At 39.1% G+C, this 21,513-nt stretch overlaps 1 protein-coding gene across 1 annotated transcript in view; it reads right to left on the bottom strand.

Moving 5' to 3' along the window:
* Positions 1–21,513, bottom strand: part of adamts3 (ADAM metallopeptidase with thrombospondin type 1 motif, 3) — a 202,526-nt gene that overhangs the window by 55,664 nt on the left and 125,349 nt on the right. Inside the window, exons 8-10 of the mRNA XM_042000229.1 lie at positions 19,258–19,363; positions 9,771–9,914; positions 1,654–1,786 (exon numbers count right to left, since the gene is read on the bottom strand). Of these exons, the coding sequence (XP_041856163.1) occupies positions 1,654–1,786; positions 9,771–9,914; positions 19,258–19,363 (383 nt within the window). The remainder of the gene's footprint in view (positions 1–1,653; positions 1,787–9,770; positions 9,915–19,257; positions 19,364–21,513) is intronic.

Consider the following 21,513-nt stretch of genomic DNA (forward strand, 5'->3'; position numbering starts at 1 on the left):
AGATCAAACAAGGAGTGAAAAGCAATATTCCTACTTTGTTTCAGTTCCTATGGTTTTGAATGACAGCTTAAATTTTTTGAGGCATAGATTTCAGCAAAAAAATATTCTTGATCAGTTAGGTTCAAACTTTCTTACACAGCAATTAACCACACAGCAATTGGAGGCAGCTGTAGCTCAGAAGAAAGCAGTTGTCTACCAATCATGAAGACGGTGGATCGATTAGACTTCCTCTGACTACATGCTGGCGTGTCCGTTAGACAAGACACTAAACCTCACATTGCCTCCCAATGTGTCGATTGGTATAAATATATGTGAAATGTTAAAAACACACAAACAATAGAAGTGCTGTATGAGTGTGTGTGAATGGGTGAATGTGCAATGTAGTGCAAAGGTGCTTTGAGCGGTCAAAATGACTAGAAGTTTTAGAAGTAAGTACCATTTACCACTCAGAAAGGATGGTAATTTCAATTAAAACCCTGGCTATCACGTAAAGGTCATCTATAAAAGAACCTGGTCATCTATTCCCCTAAGTTCTTTTCCATGTCCTTACAATCTGGATCCATCCAAAAAACCTCATCCCCCTTTAAAATTTGAGCTTTTCTGAGGTTAGCAAACCATAGATCAGTGGCGGGGAACCTTGTCCTCCATCCAGAAAGGTTTCCCTGTTTTAATACACCTGATTGAAATTAATGAATCAGTGTGCAGAATTTGCTAAGTTGCTGGACTCATTTGATTTGAACCAGGTGTGTTTGAGCAGGGAAATGTCTAAGACTTGCAGGATGGTGACCCTCAAGGAGCAGGGTTCCCCACCACTGCCATAGACAGATCTTTAACGTAGCACCTCATAACTTTATGACTTATAAATTCTGTTCCTGTGATTTGTTTTGATGGCACAGTGACATTCGTTATGTACATTCCTGAAGCTGTCGTTGCCCTGCAGCAACCCAAGGCTGAGAACCCAAACATAACTTATTTTTCCAGCCCAGCGCATCACTTTTCAGCAGCATTTCGTATTGCGACGCACTGCATCCCACACCAGCAAGTGGATATCAACACACTTGCTGTTCCGAACATGCACAATGGCTGATATAGTAAAGACATGCAAGAAAAAATCTGAAAACCACCACAGAAAAAAAAGACTTGAAGACGAAACAGGAGAACTTTGAACTACGCTATCTGTGTCCCCATCACCAGGTCAGAGCGCAGTAAAAAGCTCAGTTAGTTGTGGCCTGACGAAAAAAGAAAAAAAAAAAAAAAAAACAATAACTCAGTGACACTGAATCAATTTTAAAAATAAACATCTACTAAATCTGATGCAACAGAAATTAAACAAAAACACTGCATCCATCTTAGTCACAGAGATCAGAAAATAATGGCAAATGTTAATAACAACAGGTCTAGTGAGTTACCAGGACAGAATCCTCCAGGGCAAATAAGTGTAAAATTATTCATTAGTAAAGTTATTCATTAGTCAGGCTCTGCAGCCTGAACTCTTGTTCACGCTGCAAACACTCAAGATAAAAAAATCTAACAATTTTCATTTAAACAAGCAGGTATCTTTAACTATATTTCAACAACATGATTAAAAATAACAGAAATATTATTTGGTTACAATATTTAGTTTATTATATAAACATCAGCTGAGGTACTCACTGAGGTGCAGATCTTATAGCCGACTCCAAAGTCAAAGCGACACTGCTCATCCATGGAGTAGTTGATACCTGGAAGTTCAGGAAGCTGTGGCCAGTCGTGTTTGAAGGGGTCGTCCAGGAGACAGTCATATGTGCTGAGAAATTAATAAAACAAAACTCCTAAACATAACATAACATAACATAACATAACATAACATAACATAACATAACATAACATAACATAACATAACATAACATAACATAACTATTCCCACTCAATTAAAGTGTTATGTCTTGCAATGAAATCAGTTATAGTAGACCATGGCTACTCATTTTGGTCACATGAGGGCTGCAGTCCTGCATGTTTTCATGGTTTCCTTGCTCCAACACACCTGACTGAAATTAATGAGTCATTATGTGAATATCTGAGTCAGATGTGTTGCAAAAAAAGACTCCTTTGTGCCCGAGCCATCAAACTGTACAACTCTGCATTATGCAGGAGGGGGAGAAGGAGGGGGGAGAGGGAGGTGTGCAGTCCGCCTGATACAACACGTGCACAATAACCCATACAAACAGTTGCTATAACTTATACATGGAATAGTGAACTGGGAATCTGTTCCACCTCTACTGTGTGCAATGCTTGTTTATACTGTTTTATTAACTTATCTTATTGTTATTATTGTTATATTTATTGCATTCTATTTGCCTCTATTTTGCTTTGTACCTGTATATATTGTGTCTTGTGCTTGTCCTGCTTTACTGTTGGTGTTGTATTGCTACTGGTACCCAAATTTCCATGAGGGCTCTCTGAAGGGAATAATAAAGTATTTCTATTCTATTCTATTCTAAAATGTAGAAATATAATATCTTCTCACACTGGACAATGCTTCAACTCTGCATGACTTTTCAAATTAGAAGTTGATGAAGCTGATGTTCTGACTAGTTTTTTTAAGAGCAGGTGGACATTTCATTTTCAGACAGTAAGTAATATTCCCATAAAGAATCTTAAGCGAGGCGTCTGATGTGCACGTTGCATCCACAGGGCCTCTCTTTTCACCTGCACTTGCCATTTTCACAGAGCATTCCTGGTTAGTTATGCTTGGGTGTGCAGTGCATTGTGGGTAATGTAGTGTGAAGGTGTAGCGCCAAGCAAATTGGAAGTGACTGTTTGGGGACCTCACATAATCTGAACAGCTTCACGTTCAAGTTATTTGTTTGCTTCCGTTAAATGTTTCATTTAGTTCAACGTTAACAGAAAAATGAACATTTTCAATGAACATGTTCGTTTGAACTCGTTTGTGCACAACACTGGTAATTGCAGAGTAGCTGAGGTGAGGACAGATGTCCCAGCTGCTGTGAATCACAGCTTGGCTCTGTATTTTATGACGAGAGACACAGTTTAACCTGCACAGAGACGGAGGACTGATAGGAGCATCTGGTTCATGTAGAATCTCAAAGAATTCAACTGACCTGCTGCCTCTACAAACTTTCTCCTTCACCATCAGAATTCAAGATTTCCTATTAGATTATGGAATTATCACATCCCTCTCATAATGACAATATTGATTATTTGCGATGGGTTGGGTTGTATGCTCAAAAAAAAAAGAAGAAAAAAAAGAAAAAAAGGAAAACTGTGTACTGTTTGAGGATTGATTACACGTTGCTGCAGTCATTTCCTCTGATGCACCATCAATAGTTGGAGTCCATGCTTCACTCAACTTTTTCTCTGTAATTGATTTTTTTTCTACCACAGCAAAGAATGAAAAATTGATTCCTGCAAACAGAGCTCAGGCCATGAATGTAGCAGGGGTTCACACATTCTCACATTAGTTCGAACACTATTGTTCCGTTTGTATGCATGAGCCCAGCTCGCCCCAACGATTACAGTGTGAAGGCTAAACAGAGTACAGCAGGATGATGACAGAGCTTCCATGCTAATATTTAAATGTTTTTATTTAAACTTAAATTTTTTTTTTCTTTATTATATGTCCCATAAATAATTTACAGTATTTGTTCTTTTATTTTTAAAAGCAAAATTAGACATTTTGATGCGGAAACATCTTTCCAGGCCAGTTTCTTCCATATGTGGCCTTGAACATATGGACATATGTACAGAAACTCACACAAGGCAAGGCAAGGCAAGGCAGTTTATTTGTATAGCACATTTCATGTACAGGACAATTCAAAGTGCTTTACATAAAACAAAGACATTACAGATATTTAGAATAGTAAAAGGCATCAACACATAATCAACACATAATCACAATAAAATAATAAATTACATTAAAATGATTAAAAGCAAGATAAGTTAAAAAAAAAAAAAAAAGTTACCGTGCAGATTTCATGCATAGGCGCATGAGAAAAGAAAAGTTTTTAACCTGGATTTAAAAATGTCTACATTTGGGGAAAGTTTAATCTCCACTGGCAGTTTGTTCCATTTGTTTGCAGCATAACAGCTAAATGCTGCTTCTCCATGTTTAGTCTGGACTCTGGCCTGGACTAGTTGACCAGAGTCTTTGGATCTAAGAGCTCTGCTAGGTTTATATTCTCTGAACATATCACAGATGTATTCTGGGCCTAAACCATTCTGGGATTTGTAAATGATCAGAAGGGTTTTAAAATCTATTCTATGACTGACTGGAAGCCAGTGTAAAGATTTTAAAACTGGTGTGATGTGTTCAGATCTCTTAGTCCTGGTTAAAACTCTAGCAGCAGCGTTCTGGATGAGCTGCAGATGTTTAATGCTCTTTTTAGGAAGTCCTGTTAAAAGACCATTACAGTAATCCAGTCTACTGGAGATGAATGCATGGATGAGTTTCTCTTGGTCTTTCTGGGAGACTAAACTTTTAATTCTGTTGATGTTTCTGAGCTGGTAAAAAGCTGTCTTAGTGACAGCTTTGATATGGCTGCTGAAAGTCAGATCTGAGTCTATCAACACTCCCAGGTTACGAACTTGGTTGGTAATTTTAAGAGCCCGAGTCTCCAGGTGTTTGCCAATGCTGACCCTCTTCTCTTTGCTACCAAACAGAATAATCTCAGTTTTGTCTTCATTTAATTGTAGGAAATTCTCCCTCATCCAGGTGTTTATTTGCTCCAGACACTGACACAATAAGTCTATTGGACTGCAGTCATCTGGTGACAGAGACACATAAAGTTGTGTATCATCTGCATAACTTTGATAACTAATGCTATAGTTTTGTAATATTTTACCCAAAGGGAGCATATACAAGTTGAACAGAAGAGGTCCAAGGACTGACCCCTGGGGGACTCCACAAGTCATGGCCACTCGCTCGGATTCATAGCTGCCAATCGTAACAAAATAACTCCGGCCTTCTAAATAGGACCTGAACCAGTTAAGGACCGCTCCAGAAAGTCCAACCCAGTTTTCCAGCCTGTGCAACAGGATTCTGTGATCTACAGTATCAAACGCAGCACTGAGATCCAACAGAACCAGGACTGATACTTGACCAGAATCGGTATTCAACCTAATGTCATTTAACACTTTGACCAGAGCTGTTTCAGTGCTGTGATGAGGTCGGAAGCCGGACTGAAATTTATCAAGATTTCCACTTTCATTTAAAAAGTCATGAAGCTGGTGAAATACAACTTTTTCAATAATCTTGGAAATAAAAGAGAGGTTAGAGACAGGTCTATAGTTGTTCATTATAGAGGCGTCTAGAGTCCTTTTCTTTAGGAGTGGCTTAATAGCAGCTATCTTTAGTGACTTGGGAAAAATGCCTGATGCCAGTGAGCTGTTAACTATCAGTAGGAGATCACTTTCTACTGAGGTAAAAACTGCTTTTAAAAAGTCAGATGGTATCATGTCCAGAGTGCATGTTGTTGATTTCAAATGCCAAACTGTTTCTTGTAGGACTTTTAAATTCACCATTTTAAATTGTGACATGACATCAGAATTATTTCCCGGTTTTAGACACAGACTAATTTTCTTGTTTGACTGTGTGGAATTAATATTTTGTCTAATTGTTTTAATTTTTTGGCTAAAAAAGTTTGCAAATTGGTTGCATTTCTCAGTGGAAAGGAGCTCTGGGCTTATCTGTTTAGGAGGATTTGTGAGTTTTTCAATCATAGCAAACAGAGTGCGAGAATTGTTGACATTCCTGTTAATCATTTCAGATAAATGCAGCTCTCTGGCCTTGCACAACTCATTGTTATAATTACGCAGGCTTTGTTTGTACAGCTCATAGTAAATTTGAAGTTTATTTTTCCGCCATTTCCGCTCAGTTTTTCTGCATTCTCTTTTTAGGCTGGTAACCACAGTGGTGTTTCTCCATGGTGTTTTCTGTTTGCTCAAGTTGCTCTTGATTCTTATCGGTGCAACAGCATCCATTACATTCAAGATTTTCAGATTGAAATTATCCAGGAGTCTATCAACTGACTCTGCACTGGTTGTTGGTAACATAGCTATGGCCTCCACAAACTTAGCACTTGTTCTTTCATTAATGTACCTCTTTCTAACGGAGAAGCAGGTTGGTTGAACATTCTGAGTGATCAGTAAATCAAACAAAATACAAAAATGGTCAGACAAGGCCAAGTCAGTGACCGCAACAGAAGAAATATCAACACCCTTTGAAATAACCAGGTCCAGAATGTGACCTCGAATGTGGGTCGGTTGTTTTACATGTTGCCACAAACCAAACATGTCCAATATGGAACAAAATTCCTTGACATTACCATCCGTCATGTTATCTATGTGAATGTTAAAATCCCCAGTTAAGATGAAATGGTTAAAATCAGTAGAGATAACCGACAATAATTCAGAAAATTCATCAATAAAATTTACACAGTGTCCTGGACGTCTGTAGATGATTAGAAATAGGATTTTAGGAATGCCCCTTAAAATAAAACTAAGATATTCAAAAGAAGTAAAATCACCAAATGACATTTCTTTACACTGGAATGAATCTTTAAATAAGGCAGCTTCTCCTCCCCCTTTCCTCCCGTTTCGACATTTATTCATAAAACTAAAATGAGGGGGTGCTGTTTCATTAAGAACTGTAGCACTTGTGTCTTCTGTTAACCATGTTTCTGTCAGAAAAAGAAAATCTAAACTGTGAGAAATGATGAAGTCATTAACTAACAGTGACTTGTTGGACAGAGATCTAACATTTAGTACAGCTAGCTTTATGAAGTTTACACTGGTCTCTGTTGTATTCTGAGTTATACAAGGTACAGTTAACAGATTAGATCGATTCACCCCACAAGCTGACCGTGTTCGATTCCTTATTTTACTAACTAACACAGGAATCCTACTGGGTCCAGGCTTGATCTCAGAACAGCTGTCAGTAGTAGCAAAACTACAGCAAGGACCCTGAACGCATCATGGCATGTTATCTTTGTTGTGAATTCTGCTGCTCTGGGAACCTCCTCCCATGCCCTGCTTGGTCAGGACAGATGATCTAATAGGAGGATGAGGAGGGGGAGGGGGGGGAGCCCTGTATTTCTTGGTAGATGGTGGTCGCTGGGGTTCAGACCTGGATAGAGACATCCTTTTAAGACCTTGGGTGATGTGGAGAAGAGGGTCTGGTGAGGGGGGAGAACTGGCAGTTGATCGCTTCTCTGCTGTGTCCTTCGCTCTTATCTGTACACTCATGTTTGGGTTTGCCGTCCCAACAGCATGACGCAAGTGTGCACCAAATAATCTGCATCCAGTTAGATTTGGATGCACACCATCAGGTCTGAATCGCTCCTTACAGTTCCAAAAGATATTGAAGTTATCAATGAACTTTATCCCATGGGTGATACATGCGTTTGATAACCATGTGTTCAGGCCAAGAAGCCTACTGAAAAGTTCAATTCCTTTACCCGCTGTAGGAATGGGTCCTGAAATGTAAACATGGTGTGCTCCCAACTGACACAGTCTCTCCAACAGCAGAGAAAAGTCTTTTTTCAGGATCTCAGAGCCAATTTTCCTCCTCAGAATATCAAAAGACCCTGTGTGGACAATAATCTTCATACCATCTGGATGTGAAGACAGAATGGTCGGCAACATCTCTGTCAGTTCCCTGACTGATGTATCAAAAAGTGTTAAATTTTCCGTCTTTGCCATCCTGACATGCTGTGTTATAGAGTCCCCAATCAGAATTGTGTCTATTTGTTTTTGTGTGGAGGTGCCGATAGCTTCTCTAGTCCTCCTGTTTGTGGGATTTTGGCCTCTCCTCCTGGTCTGGTTAGCCCTGGGCTGAGTTTTAGGGCTATTTCTTGAATTTTGATAAATCCTTGCATTACATTCATCATCATTCATTTTAATATGACTCAACACATCATATTTATTATGCAGTGAGACTTCAGATGGTGGAGTGAGTGCTGGAGCTTTAAATTTCCTGCTGGATTTACCTCTGCGACGAACAACATCAGACCAGGTTCTGGCCGGGGTTGATGACTTTGGTCTGGCACCAACAGTGTTCCAGAAGGAGAGATCAGTCTGATGGTCCGGTTTGGGATTTTCCTCAGCTATTCCAATGTCATTTGAACACATCCAGGGAAGTGTATCAGCCAGGTCTGTAGCGGGAGGCTCCACATTCGACATGCCTTCGCGTATGAAGATGTGACTCAATCCATTTGACAACTCAGTAGCTTGTACAGAAGCTACTACAGAGTCAATAAATTCTTCATTCACACGAATGTCTTGCAGTGTTTCAATCCTCTTCTCCAGCTGTGTTATCCTCAAAGAAAGTTGCTCACACTCAGTGCAGCTCACTGATACTGCAGGGTTAGGAGACATCGTTCCACTAGTTCTCCGATGGAAATCAACTAAATTTATCAAAAAATATATTCGTTCCAGTGATTTATAAGTGACCAGGAGTCCTTGTTCCTAAATTTCTTGCCGGTAAAGATAAGAAAAAAGAAGAAAAAAAGAAGAAAAATGCAAGCAGAAAGGAGAGCAGAGCAGGAAGCGTCCGCACGGCAGCAAAGCAGGAAGCAATTCACAAGTGTGAAATAAAATAATAAATGGAACAAATATTAGCTGGATATCTTGAACTTACTGCTAAGTGGTTTACCAGTTGATACCAAAATCAGTTTTATTTAGGTTCCATTATAAATTTAGCTTATACTGCTAAATCTGATTTGCATAACCAAAAGGAAATTTAGAACGTGGTGCTGCAGAAAGCTGCATCATAACCAGACCCCCTGCACAATGTCAGAGTTACATCGACTTACATCTCATTTTCTATTGGACATGACGTAGAAGCTCTTATAATTTTGAGTAAAATCTTGTTTCTAAATCACTAAGTTAAGGGTGTTTGAAATGCAACACCTGAAAGATTTAGTACAACTGCTGACTCATTGGAAATGAGCCAAAGGCAGACTGTGGGAATATATTGAAGTAGTGATAGTTTTAAGCTTACAGTCTTACAAAGCTGGATAATTAGGAGCTACAGATTTTTTAGGAAAAAATATCAATAAATTAATTCTAAGGAAGCTTTATAGGTAAGCTACTCAAGATAAACCATTTCTAATAATATTAAAAACAAAATATTGACCGAAAGTCATGGAAGATTTCAGCTAGTTGAAAATTGAAATTTCCCTCCTCTGTGGTGTACTGCTGCCCTCAGGCAACAAATCAGATGTTTGGGTATGCAGTATTTACTTAAATTATTAATTAAAAAGAATAAAGATAAAGTAATGATATGAGATATGATTAAATTAGGTAAAATAGAGGGTTTGACCTTTGACCTCAGCGCCCTGGTTAACAATTCTAGCAACTAGTAATATTATAATTTATTTTCTTAATAAATTAAAATACCTTTGTTTAAAAAGTGAATTTGCATAAATATGTAAAGAAGTGCATTTGTGTTTAATTTCATTTGTTTGTTTATTGCTTCAGGGCTACATTATGCAGTTACTGCCCTGAGGACTGCTTTCCTGCTCCAACACACTTGATTCAGATGGCCGTCTTATTGTTCAGAGACTGAGGTATTTAATGCCCAACTCATCAACTGAATCAGGTGTGTTGGAGCATGGACTGAATCACAAGAAGAGGATCTTTTTTATGTTTTAAGATGACTGTTTAAAGGAATATAAATACACACTGCATTTTTGCATGCCCCATGATTACCCCACTAAAGACAGCTACCACAATGCCCTCTTAAGTACATTTAGGTACCAACAAGTCCTTACTGGATGTATCTTTTCAGCTCCTGTCCGCTGCACATGGACCAGTGGTAACGATGGAAGGCCGCCTGCACCAGAGGAGCCATCACGCTTCCCATGGCTGTTTCATCCCCGCAGCGGTTCCCCTGGCCATCGTGCTCCATGCCCAACCTGCTCCCACAGGAGAGAAAGGTATTTACACTGCTGCAGAATTACAAGACACGTTAAATATGCCACACTTCCTGAAATTTACAGCTAAAGCTGCGCGTAAATGCCACATTTGTTCACATTATTAGTGGTATTCCTGTGGCTGATGGCCTATTATTAGAAAGCAAAACAAAAAAACAAAACAACTGATAAATTGAAGCATTACTCTAATAATCTCCACTCATTGCATGTTTGATTTGTTCATTCTTTGTCCTTTACACTTTTATTGGCAATTTATTACAATGTCTGAGGCATCAAGTGCTTTTTGAGACACATCATTTTGGTCCAATTCCATTCAAAGCTGGCTTTATACAGCTGATTAAACAGCTTGAGACAGCCCACAGAGGACAGATGCAACATCTGGTAACAGTGGTGCTCCCATGACAATTTGGACTCAAACACATCAAAAACCAAAGAAATAATAATATTCTTTTGGAAATCCAAACAGAGAGAGCACTCTGGACCTCTGTGGAGAGAGGAGTGAGTGGAAAGGATGGACTGTTACAGATACCTGGGAGTCTACATCACAGCTAATCTCATCTGCTCAGCACACATCAGACATCAGGTGGGAAAAGCCCAACAGAGGCTGTACTTCCCAGGAAGTTCAAGCAGTTCCACCTTTCTCAAAATCTGCTGGTCAAGTTTTACCAGGTGGCTGTCGAGAGCCTCCTAGCGGCACAGAAGAGGACAGAGAAGCTATACGGCAGGCAATAAGAAAGGGAGAGGGGTGAAAGGTGCCACATCACCCCCTCTGTCTGAGATTTACGCTGGTGAACTTCACATTAAAGCCAATTATATCTCAAAGGACCCCACACACCCTGGACAGCTGTTCACTCATCTTCCTTCTGGAAGGGGATATAGGGCAAGGAGGGCACAAGTCGACAGACTGAGAAAAATATTTTTATTTTCATGCAGTTAAATGTGTGGGTCCTCCTCTATAATGCCTTACCTTACCTTGACACAACCATTTGCCTATTTTTAAATATATGCAGACATACATTTTTTATATATTTTTAAAGACCTTTGGGTTTAGTTTTGATGTAGTCTATCATATGTTGACAGACCTGTATGAGCATGTGTGACTGTGGGGAGATGTTGCTAAATGGTCTTCTGATTCTGATGGAGTGTTATCTCGCTTACACATATTTATCTGTTTAATGGTGAAAAAAAAGTTGACTTTCTTAGAAGATGCCTAGTCTGGTCTGACCTGGTCCTCCAGTCATTGCCCACAATTTCATCTACACTCACCGGCCACTTCTAAAGCTACGCCAGATCAACTGTTCATTTACACAAATAGCTAATCAGCCAATCAGATGGCAGCAATTCAACATATTCATTCATGTAGACATGGCTGAGAAGACTTGCTGAAGTTCAAACTAAGCATCTGAAAGAGGAAGAAAGATGATTTAAATAACTTTGATTGTGCTGAGACCTGCTGAGTTTGAAAATGAGTATGAAAATGTTCCTCTGTAGAGGAGTAGCAATTAAGATGTGATTAATTTTTTATGACTTTTTATGCAAAAACAATTACTTCAAGGGAGGCTGATTGTAAAGGTCATTTCTAAATCATGTTTGTCTCCTGATTAGACCAGTAACTTGCTAAAGCCTGATCATTAATTGATAAAAATGGACACAACAAAAGGTTAACTGTATGTTTAGGAAGCAGCCAGTTTTGAAATTAACACTGTGCCCTTAATTTAGCAGCTTCTTACTGGAGAAGAGAACAAACTGCAGCAGCAAGTCTGGCAGCTAAAGATGGCTGATGCTCACCTCAACATCTGACACATACACTCAAGGGCCACCTTTATTTAAGTGACATTGTGTGTGAAAATCCCAGTAAATATTCAGACCAACAACCATGCCACGTGTAACCACCTCTAGGGTTTCCAGAGATTGTTCTGAAGAAGAGAAAATATCCAGTGAGCAGCAGTTGTCTGGACCACAATGTCTTGTTGATGTCAGAGGAGAATGGTCAGACTGGTTGGAGATGATAAAAAGACAATAGGAAGTCAGATAACAACTGGTTCCATCCAAGTTATGCATTATAGCATAATCTCTGAACACACAACACATCCAACCTTGAAGCAGATGGGCTACAGCAGCAGAAGACCACACTAAGCTAAGAACAGGAAACTGAGGCTACAATTCACACAGACTCACAACACTGGACAATAGAAGATGGAGAAACATTGCTGGTCTGATGAGGCTCCATTTCAGCTCCACATTCAGATGCTAGGCTCAGAATCTGGTGGAAACATGAAAACATGGATCCATCCTGCCTTGGATCAAAGCTTTAGGCAGCTGATGGTGTAATGGTGGGGGGGGACATTTTCAATGGATCTACAAAATCATAAAACATTTAACAAGGTATCTGAAATGGAAAAATTCTGTATTTAATACGTGTACATCTGTTTAATAATCCTGACCACCTGAACGGACTCATCACATAAAACAAACTGAGTCAGATCTATCAAGTAAGAAACTAAAGATATAAAAAGCTATCCCCCTTTTAAATGTTTTATATTTAAATATAGAAAAAATATTCTCATGTCAATAAATTAGGGATTTCAGTTACTGTTATGAAAAAGATAAAAGTTGTTTTAACGATACTAACTTCATCCATCAGGCCAGATTGGACCCACTGGTGGGCCACTTTTGCCCCTCAAGACGTCATTTGACAGCCTTGCTTTAAACCATCAACACTGCTGCGACTCCAATGGAAACAATCACTGCATCTGTTAGAAATCTGTAACAAAAAACACTCCAATTTTTATGTTGTGGCATCAGTTTTACACCTTATATCTGCACTTTAAAATGTCTTTTCTCAACTTCCATCCTGCATTTTATCTACAATTGAAGGTTAAATTTAAAAGTTTTTTCTAACTTATTGCCTTATTTAACATCTTTGGTATCACAGTCCTCACACAGAAATCATTGATGATGCACAAGATTTATCCACTATGTACATTCATATAAGATAAATAAACAATAATATACAGACATGGTGGAGATAATCTCATTAAACATCATAAACCAGAATCTTCTGTTGTTGTTTGGTTTGCATCACGTTCAGTATAAAGGCTTTTAGCACAGCTAGTATGAAGCAAACAAAGTGGGCTAACAAAGCAGGGTTAATGTAAACTAACAGATTAGATATAAAAACATCCCCTAGGAAATGAGTGATTCCAAGACACCCTTTCCATCAGGTGGCATTTAAATTTAAATTTATAATGAACATAGTCAGAAATGTGTCTCCTGACCCAGAAGACGGATCATAGACTCTTTAGATTTGAACCTTAATTCAAATGTTTTCTAGTTGCAGTCATTTAGATTCATTCATTCTCTGTGCCGCTTATTCCATGACGGGTTGTGGGTGAGCTGGAGCCTATCCCAGCATTAACAGGTGAGAGGCAGGGTACACCCTGGACAGGTCACCGGTCCATCGCAGGGCCAACACATACGGGACAAACAACCATTCACACTCGCACTCACTCCTAGGGAGAATTTAGAGTAATCAATTAACCTAACATGCATGTCTTTGGACGGTGGGAGGAAGCCGGAGTACCCGGAGAGAACCCACGCCACTGCCCTCAAGATTCAAACCTCCCTCCAGCCGAGATTCGAACCAGCGACCTTCTTGCTGTGAGGCTGCGGTGCTAACCACCACACCACCGTGCAGCCATTATAGTGATTAAACTACTGGCTGAAAATTTTATGTTCAGAGAGATGTCCACAAAATGACCACAAAACAGCACTCAAAACTGGCTTCTAGAAAAAGTCTCGGCTGTTTTGAAGTCTTGTTTGTAAATCTGAAGTCTTAAACCAATATTATATTTCTGTTGAGGTGGCTAAATGTAATCAACTTGTTTTAGTAATTTAACATGTTTAGTTCATATTATTACATAATATGTAACACACTCCTGTGATCTGAATTAGAAAAAAAAATCAACCAAGGATGGCAAACGCCCGATTATCTTAAGTTTTATACGATTTTCTTATGAGACTATCCTGTGGTCTGAGGTGTGTTAAAAGTCAATTTGTCCCAATAATCGGCTCTGAAACGGGTCGTGGTCATCAATCTAAAGTATTAAACTTGTTCAGTATTTATGACCAAAAGTCTTCATGGATGTGAGTACAAGCCGACGACTCTGGCGTCGTGACTGTGGATTGTGACGTGGAACTGAGTGTAGCCAATCCAGAGAGCGAGCTGAGGGGAACAAGGAAAGGTATAAAGTCCGTGTTCACGCCGTCACCAGGCTTTTTTCTTTCAGTTCCAGGATTTTTTTGTTAACAGTATTAACATCATTCCCTCGTCTTGTATGTCCTCTTTATGCTGGATGTTGTGTTTTGCATTGGTTGCTGTGGTTCTTCTTCTTTGTTCTTGTTAGATCTCGTTTGATCGTGCGAGGCTTCTGGCTCGGAGGACTAGAATCTAGATCGGTTGCGGGACAGAACTGTTATGTGTATGTTGTTCTGTGCTGAGATTATCGGAGCTACCACGGTGAACCATCAAAACTACTAAGTGCCTGATTTTTTATCTTACGTGAGGTCTTGGACAGATATAAAAATCGCCTCAGACTTAGAAATTTCTTTTTATGTGTACCCAGCATAACTGATCTTCCTCCTCTAAGTGTTTTTTTCAGGGATTTCTTCAAAAACACAGACCAGAAATAAACCAATTTACTGCTAAATGGTGCCGAGACCACAGCAACCATCATATGTCATTAGTTCATTGTTGGAGGTTAAATCATTATTAAACCAAGACGGGTGTGTGACTGTTCCTGTTTTCCTTATGACACTGAGGACAAAAGACTGTGAGTCAGACAAGAAGCCATGATATCATGAAGCCAAAGTACGTAATTTGCCGCCTCTCAAAGAAAGGTTTGGTCAAAGTGCTTACATGTAATGTCTTCAAGAAGTGAAGTCTATTTAAAAAATATTCATTTCGACCCACATCTGTAATTTGATTTGTGATTCTCAAGACTCAGGTGTGATCCTCATTGACCACTGCTTATTCTAACAGGAGGAAAAGAAAATCTGAGACTGTAAGCTTCAGGTACACGCCGCTATCATCATCGTGGCCTGAATAGAGAGCAATCTAACAACCGAGATGATATAAGAGACTCCAAAATGGCAACAGAAAATGCCAACAAGTGTAGATGACATTTGCAGGTATCGTTGTACATCAGGGTACACAAATAATTTTAAAATTAAATCATGGCTAAAACGGTAAGGGTGTTCTCTAGTATGCTACATAAAGTTCACGGACATGTAAGAGAGACAGACTAAAGGATAAGGACACATCAAAGTCTGTGCAGAAATATCATTCTCACGCTGCCAGACAGCCTTTTCTTTCTGCAAACATCCCCTTCACATTGCCTATGAAGAATTGACCGAAGTTAATGCCTCTGATTTGTAGCACTTCACTTACTTGCTGCATGGACCTCATGCAGCCTTATCGTCTCGCTTGCTTAGCTGTACTCCAGCTAAGAAGCTCAGCAGCTGCCTCAGCATTTATAAGAAGCTTCCCCCCTCCATTTACAGGATTTAATCTCTACATTGAATTGGAATAATTATCAGAAAATCCCTCCCATAGGATCGCTCCTTAGTGGAAAGCTGAGTATGTGTACAGTCATCTACTGATCCCTGAAGAAGCCTTGCAGGGTTAGCTGCAGCAACCATGAAGCTGGAAGATTTGATGTTGCACTTGAGGACATTTTAGCAGGATGGAGTCTTGCTGTTTCAGCTGGTTGACTCGGAAACGGTTACTAAGAGATACGTTTTTTCTTTGCCCCACCTTCCTGCCTGCATCTGCTAGACTTCTCCTTCTTTACCAAGATCAAACACAAGCAAGAATACAAGACTCCAAGGCAGATTTCACCCTGCTGATGGTGCTAAGATCAGCTGATTCCAACATCTAAAACCCGTGTCTGTCTCATTTCCAAAGATATCGACCCACATGGGGAGCTGTATGATGCCGTTGATGTTGATCGTGTTGCCTCTTCCCAAATTATAATCCCTTAAATCCTGATATCCGCAGGCTCAACTGTATTCTCTGTCCAACTGGACTCGATATGTTCCAGGACCAGTTGATGTGGCCAGCTGGCAGCGAAAAAGAAAAATGTTCTGTTTGTTTTTCCAACTGGTTTACGTCTGTTCATTTTTCCAAACGAGGGTGTTTCAAAAGTTTTGTTTCAAAGAATGAAATCAGGACAAAAGGCTTTCGGACAGAGAGAGAAATATCTCAAAAAGCACAGCTTGAAAATAAGGTTTTCTGGAAAACTTCAGCCTACTAAAACCTTTTATTTCTTTTTTTGTATTACTTTAAAGAAGCTGGAAACATGAAAACTATTTTAAAGCTTAAACTTGCTACTATTTGGCCTGAATTACTAATGTTAACCTCATGTTTCTTAAACAGAATTTTTTGTTTTCCTTGTAAACATTGACGCTCGATCCGATTTGAAGAGAGAAAAACAGGAATTTGTGTTGAGTCTTAATGCATTAATGAAGTACTAGCTTCACCTCATGAAAGCCAAAAGCACCTTACAATTTGTAGCTAACAGTCGCACTTTTGGGTTGGGCAAATATTAAATATTTATGGTTTACAAATTAATAACAAGAGCTAAAAACTGACCCATATATTAAGATGTTTTTGATCTGCTTGTAATCGTGTTTTTGCAGTCATGTTTTTGGCCTCTGGGACAAATTAGCAGCAAGAAAGTTTATTTTTGCTACGGTTTGGTCTTTAAGTAGATTATGGGGGTTCTTGCACATCATTAGGTTTTTAATTTATTGTGAAATTTTCTGCTGAAAACAAGTTTCTTTCTTGTTGTTTTTAATGAAATGTTGTGAGAGCACTCATAAATTTTACCCTAACACACTAAATTGGACAGAGATTTAGGCCGGAAGCAGATTTGGAAAAACTGGGTAGTCATCAGCCAGTTTATTAGGTACTCCTTTTCAACTGCTTCAGCCAATCAAATCACAGAAACACAATAGATTTAGTCATGTATACAAGGATTCAGATCACTTGATGAAGTTCAAACTGAGCATCACAATGAGGAAGAAAAGAGATTTAAGTGACTTTGAACGTGGCATGGTTGTTGGTCTGAGTGTTTACTGGGATTTCCACACACAACCATCTGATTTCCAGAGAATGGTCTGAAGAAGAGAAAATATCCAGTGAGCAGCAGTTGTCTGGACCACAATGTCTTGTTGATGTCAGAGGTCAGAGGAGAACGGGCAGACTGGTTGGAGATGATAGAAAGACAACAGGAAGTCAAATTGGTTCCAACCAAGATCTGCAGAACAGCATCTCTGAACACACAACACATCCAGCCTTGAAGCAGATGAGCTACAGCAGCAGAAGACACACCGGGTGCCTCCTGTCAGCTAAGAACAGGAAACTGAGGCTACAATTCACACAGATTCACCAACACTGGACAATAGAAGATTGAGAAACGTTGCTGGTCTGATGAGTCTCCATTTCAGTTCCACATTCAGATGCTAGGCTCAGAATTTGGTGGAAACATCATGAAAACATGGATCCATCCTGCCTTGTATGAACACTTCAGGCTACTGGTGGGATAATGGTGTGGGGTATATTTTCTTGGCCCACTTTGGGCCCCTTAGTACCAACGTGGCCTGATTTAACCACCACAGCCTACCTGAGTATTGTTGCTGACCATGTCCATCCCTTTATGACCACAGTGGAGCATCTTCTGATGCTACTTCCAGCAGGATAATGCACCATGTCACAAAGCTCAGATCATCTCCAAATGCTTTCTAGAACATGACAATGATTCACTGGACTCCAACAGCCTCCACAGTCACCAGATCTCAGCTCCAAAAGCATTATGTTGGTTAAGTCTGATTTTAGTTTGGCTAAACATAATAATTTTTTACTTTTTCTCTCTCTCTCTTAAGTGTCATGTAATCTGTATGAAATTAAGTTGCACTCAGAAACTTTCAGAAATGTCAGAAAAAGGCACAAAATGAGCAGCTCTTGCCCTCTCACCAACAGGATTACATTTTACAGTCTTGTTGCTATGCAACCTGCCCAACAGAAACCTGCAGGTTTAACATACCAAACATATTATGTGTTACAGAGATGGTATTTTTTCTTCATGTGTTCAAATCAGTTGGAAATTAATGTGAATAGTCCACCAAAATGCAGACTGATTATTCACTTTTTCTTTTCAACCGCTCTTTCTCTCTGCAGAAAAACTTAATGTAATCAAATACTCTCCAGCCCCTTAAGATACATCTTGCTAGCACATTTTACCATTACACACTTAGGTACAGCTGCTGTTTATTTGGTCATTTTTGGGACTTTTTCAGAGAAGATGGATGACGTTCATAAAAAGAAATGAGTTTAAAGAGGTTGTCCCCAACCAATTTTCTAAATTATCTCCCTTATACAACAACCATAAAGCCGTGCACCCCTGGTCCTGCCCCTCATGCTGAAACAATGCTTGGTTTTATGTTTTCATTGGCTAGTTGCTTCCCACAAATGATGCATCCTGGCGGAGTCTTGTGCTGTGCTTTGATAAAAAACCAAAGCAAAGGTAACTATCAGCAAATCATTTGCACATTTCTCAGCCATGTGCAGGAAAATCAGGAATATATTCTATTATAGCTCCACTAGCTCACTGACCTCAATAAACCACAGTACATTGACGCTCAAGGTGTGACCTACTAGGTACTTTTATTTTTGACTAAGGATACAGGTTTTAAAATATTGTTGTATAGCAGATTTTGATGACCCCTATTTATTCATAATGGGACCTCTTTTCAAAAGGCTCCCGAAACGTTGGTTCCATGTGAACAAACATCCAAATGATACAGTAAAAATTTAAGTGGATACACCTCAACTAGTCTTATTGTGAAAACGGGCTTAATTTCAGCAATAATACAGGCTCTGTACAGTAAAAGCCTCCTGGACCCTTTGTTCGCTTTCAGGACCCTTTAGAGGATCTGGGGTCACAGGTTGGAAAACACTGGTTTAAAGCAAATAAAATTTACACATATGAACACAAGCTGGAAAAGAAAAAAGAAAAAGAAAGAATGAAATTCTACACGTGCTATAATGCTTGCTGTCATAGTGCCCGGGACTGATGTGTTAAAAGGTTGCTCATGTCATCCTAAATGTGGATCACGGGGACGAAAGCCTCCAGAGAGCTTTGACATTAAAAGAAAGGACAATCATTTCTCTAACAGCACAACACAATGTCACCCTGAGTACAGGATTCAGTGTATTTAGGAGCTTCAAGCACAAAGGAGGAAGGACATAACAAGAGGCACCTACACATGTCCGGTCTCGTGAGCCACAACAAAGGCAGAAGAAAAGCCGTCTTCGTGGTTTAGGGTGCAGCTACGGACTGGGTGGCACATTCCTGTGACAGGAGCATAACCTGAAGAAAAAGAGATGAAAATTATTAGAAGAGATTTAAAAATAACCTTTACAAATGTAGCCAAGTATTTTTGCATATAGATTACTCACAGAAAATTTGTTACAATATACTGAAAATGCACTCAGACTTCGACATTAATGTCAAGTAGTTTTAAGACCCTCATGTTGTCCTTTGGGGTAATTTTGACCTCAAATCTTCTGCCATCAAAATATTTTTCATTCATGAAGTGGTCTGAAAATAATGGGGCTGTTTCAATACTATATGTAACAAAGACTTAAATTGAAAATTTATGCACTAACAGTTAAAACAGGTGGGTTCATTTTTTACCTCAGAGGCAAAAGAGGTAAGGAAACTGGGAAGACATTACATGGGTTAGACTAACAATATGAAACCAAAACTACAGTGTTTGACTGTGAGCAAGAGCTCTAAGTTGCAATAAACAGAAAAAGTTCATCCTGGTTTTACACCAACTACAGACTTTTTTTTTTTTTTTAACAAAGACTGCAGAAATCACAGAAACAAAGAAATATTTCTCATGCAAGTTTTAAAAGAATAGGACAGCATTATGTTTTTGTGTGTTTGGATTCGCATTCTTTTAAATCAGCTCAAAGATTAGATTAGATTGCTTACATCGTGTTTATCCAACAGGACGTTCTCAGGTAAAATTAGGGATTTCTCCTCCTCTACAGCCCCAGTATGAATGGAGTTCCACTGGGATCAGTTTTAGGGCCAATTCTGTTTTCAACATATATTCTCCCCTTGGGTTTTATTTTCCGCAAGTACAACATCTCATTTCACTGTTACTCAGATTTACCTGCCTTTAAATCTTGACAAACCCACACTGCTCATATCACTCCAGGATTGCCTTAAGGAGAAAAAATGCTGGATGGCAAACAACTGTCTTCAGCTAAATGACAGTAAGTCAAGAGATCCTTGTCTTGAACATTTCTAATTCTTCACCAGACTTAAAAGGCCTCTTGGGGCTTCTGTCATTCACTCCTACAACCCATGCCAGGGATTCGTGAGCCATATTTGACTGTGAACTGAAACTTATAAAGCAGACTGATTCAGTGGTAAAAGACTGTTTTCCTACCAAATAAATACCCCAACGCTAAAATCGTTCCTTTCCACCAATGACCCGAGGACAGTTGCTGAAGCCCTTATCATTTTAAGGTCAGATTACTGTATTTGCCTGTATTTTGGTATAAGTTAGTCTCTTTCATCCCATCTGCAGCTGGTTCAGAACTCAGCTGCCAGATGTTTAACTTACACCAAAAAAAGACAAAGTGTCACCCCAAAATTATTTAGTATCTTTTTAGCTTTTTACATGGATTGATTACATTTCTTAACTCCTCTGTCCTAACTCTAACTTAGGGCCTCTCAGATGAGAAAAAGCTTTTTGCTTTCTCGCTGTTTAGTCAATAAATGAGATTCGGCTTTTGTAGTAACAGCTTTAATGCTTTGGAACAATGCTTCATTATTAATTAAGCAGACGGTTAACTGCTCAACTTGTATTAACAGTTTTAAATCACTGCAGAAGACATATTTGTTCTGCTTGGCTTTTAACTGTATATAGCCCCTTGGTATACTTTTAGTGTTCTTATTGTTTAATCCTTGTTTCCTTTAACTCATTTTAGTATTAGTATGACTTTAGTTTATGTGTGTGTGTTATAGTCAGCATTATGATCAACCCTGGTTGTTTTAAATATACTTTATAAATACATTTTATTTGATTATTTTCTTATGGTTATCTCCCAATTTTGTGACCTGAAACAAAAATACGTTTTTTCCTGTTTTTGACACATCTTTTCCAGATTTCCTGTGATGTTTAACCGTTTGGCATTCCAGTGGGTTTCAGGCAGAATACTGGGTGTTTCTGCACGATTGCAGGAATGTCAGGGGGTTGGGAACATTGAAGGACAAACTCTGACTGCAGCAGTTAGGTCTCTAAAAATGGCTAAATCATAAATGTCCAAAAATAAATAAAAAATCTTGGCAAATAATTCAGCTGAGCATTGTTCCAGTTACTCTGAATAACCAACAACTGGGACTGTTGTGTTTTGTAAATGATGTTGCCGTTGATTTTTTTCTGAAAGTAATTTTTCCACTTAGACCCAAAAAAAGAAATTTCCATCACTTCTCAAAGTTTG

The sequence above is a fragment of the Melanotaenia boesemani genome, chromosome 11 (assembly GCF_017639745.1).
Source record: "Melanotaenia boesemani isolate fMelBoe1 chromosome 11, fMelBoe1.pri, whole genome shotgun sequence".
Taxonomy (NCBI): Eukaryota; Metazoa; Chordata; class Actinopteri; order Atheriniformes; family Melanotaeniidae; genus Melanotaenia; species Melanotaenia boesemani.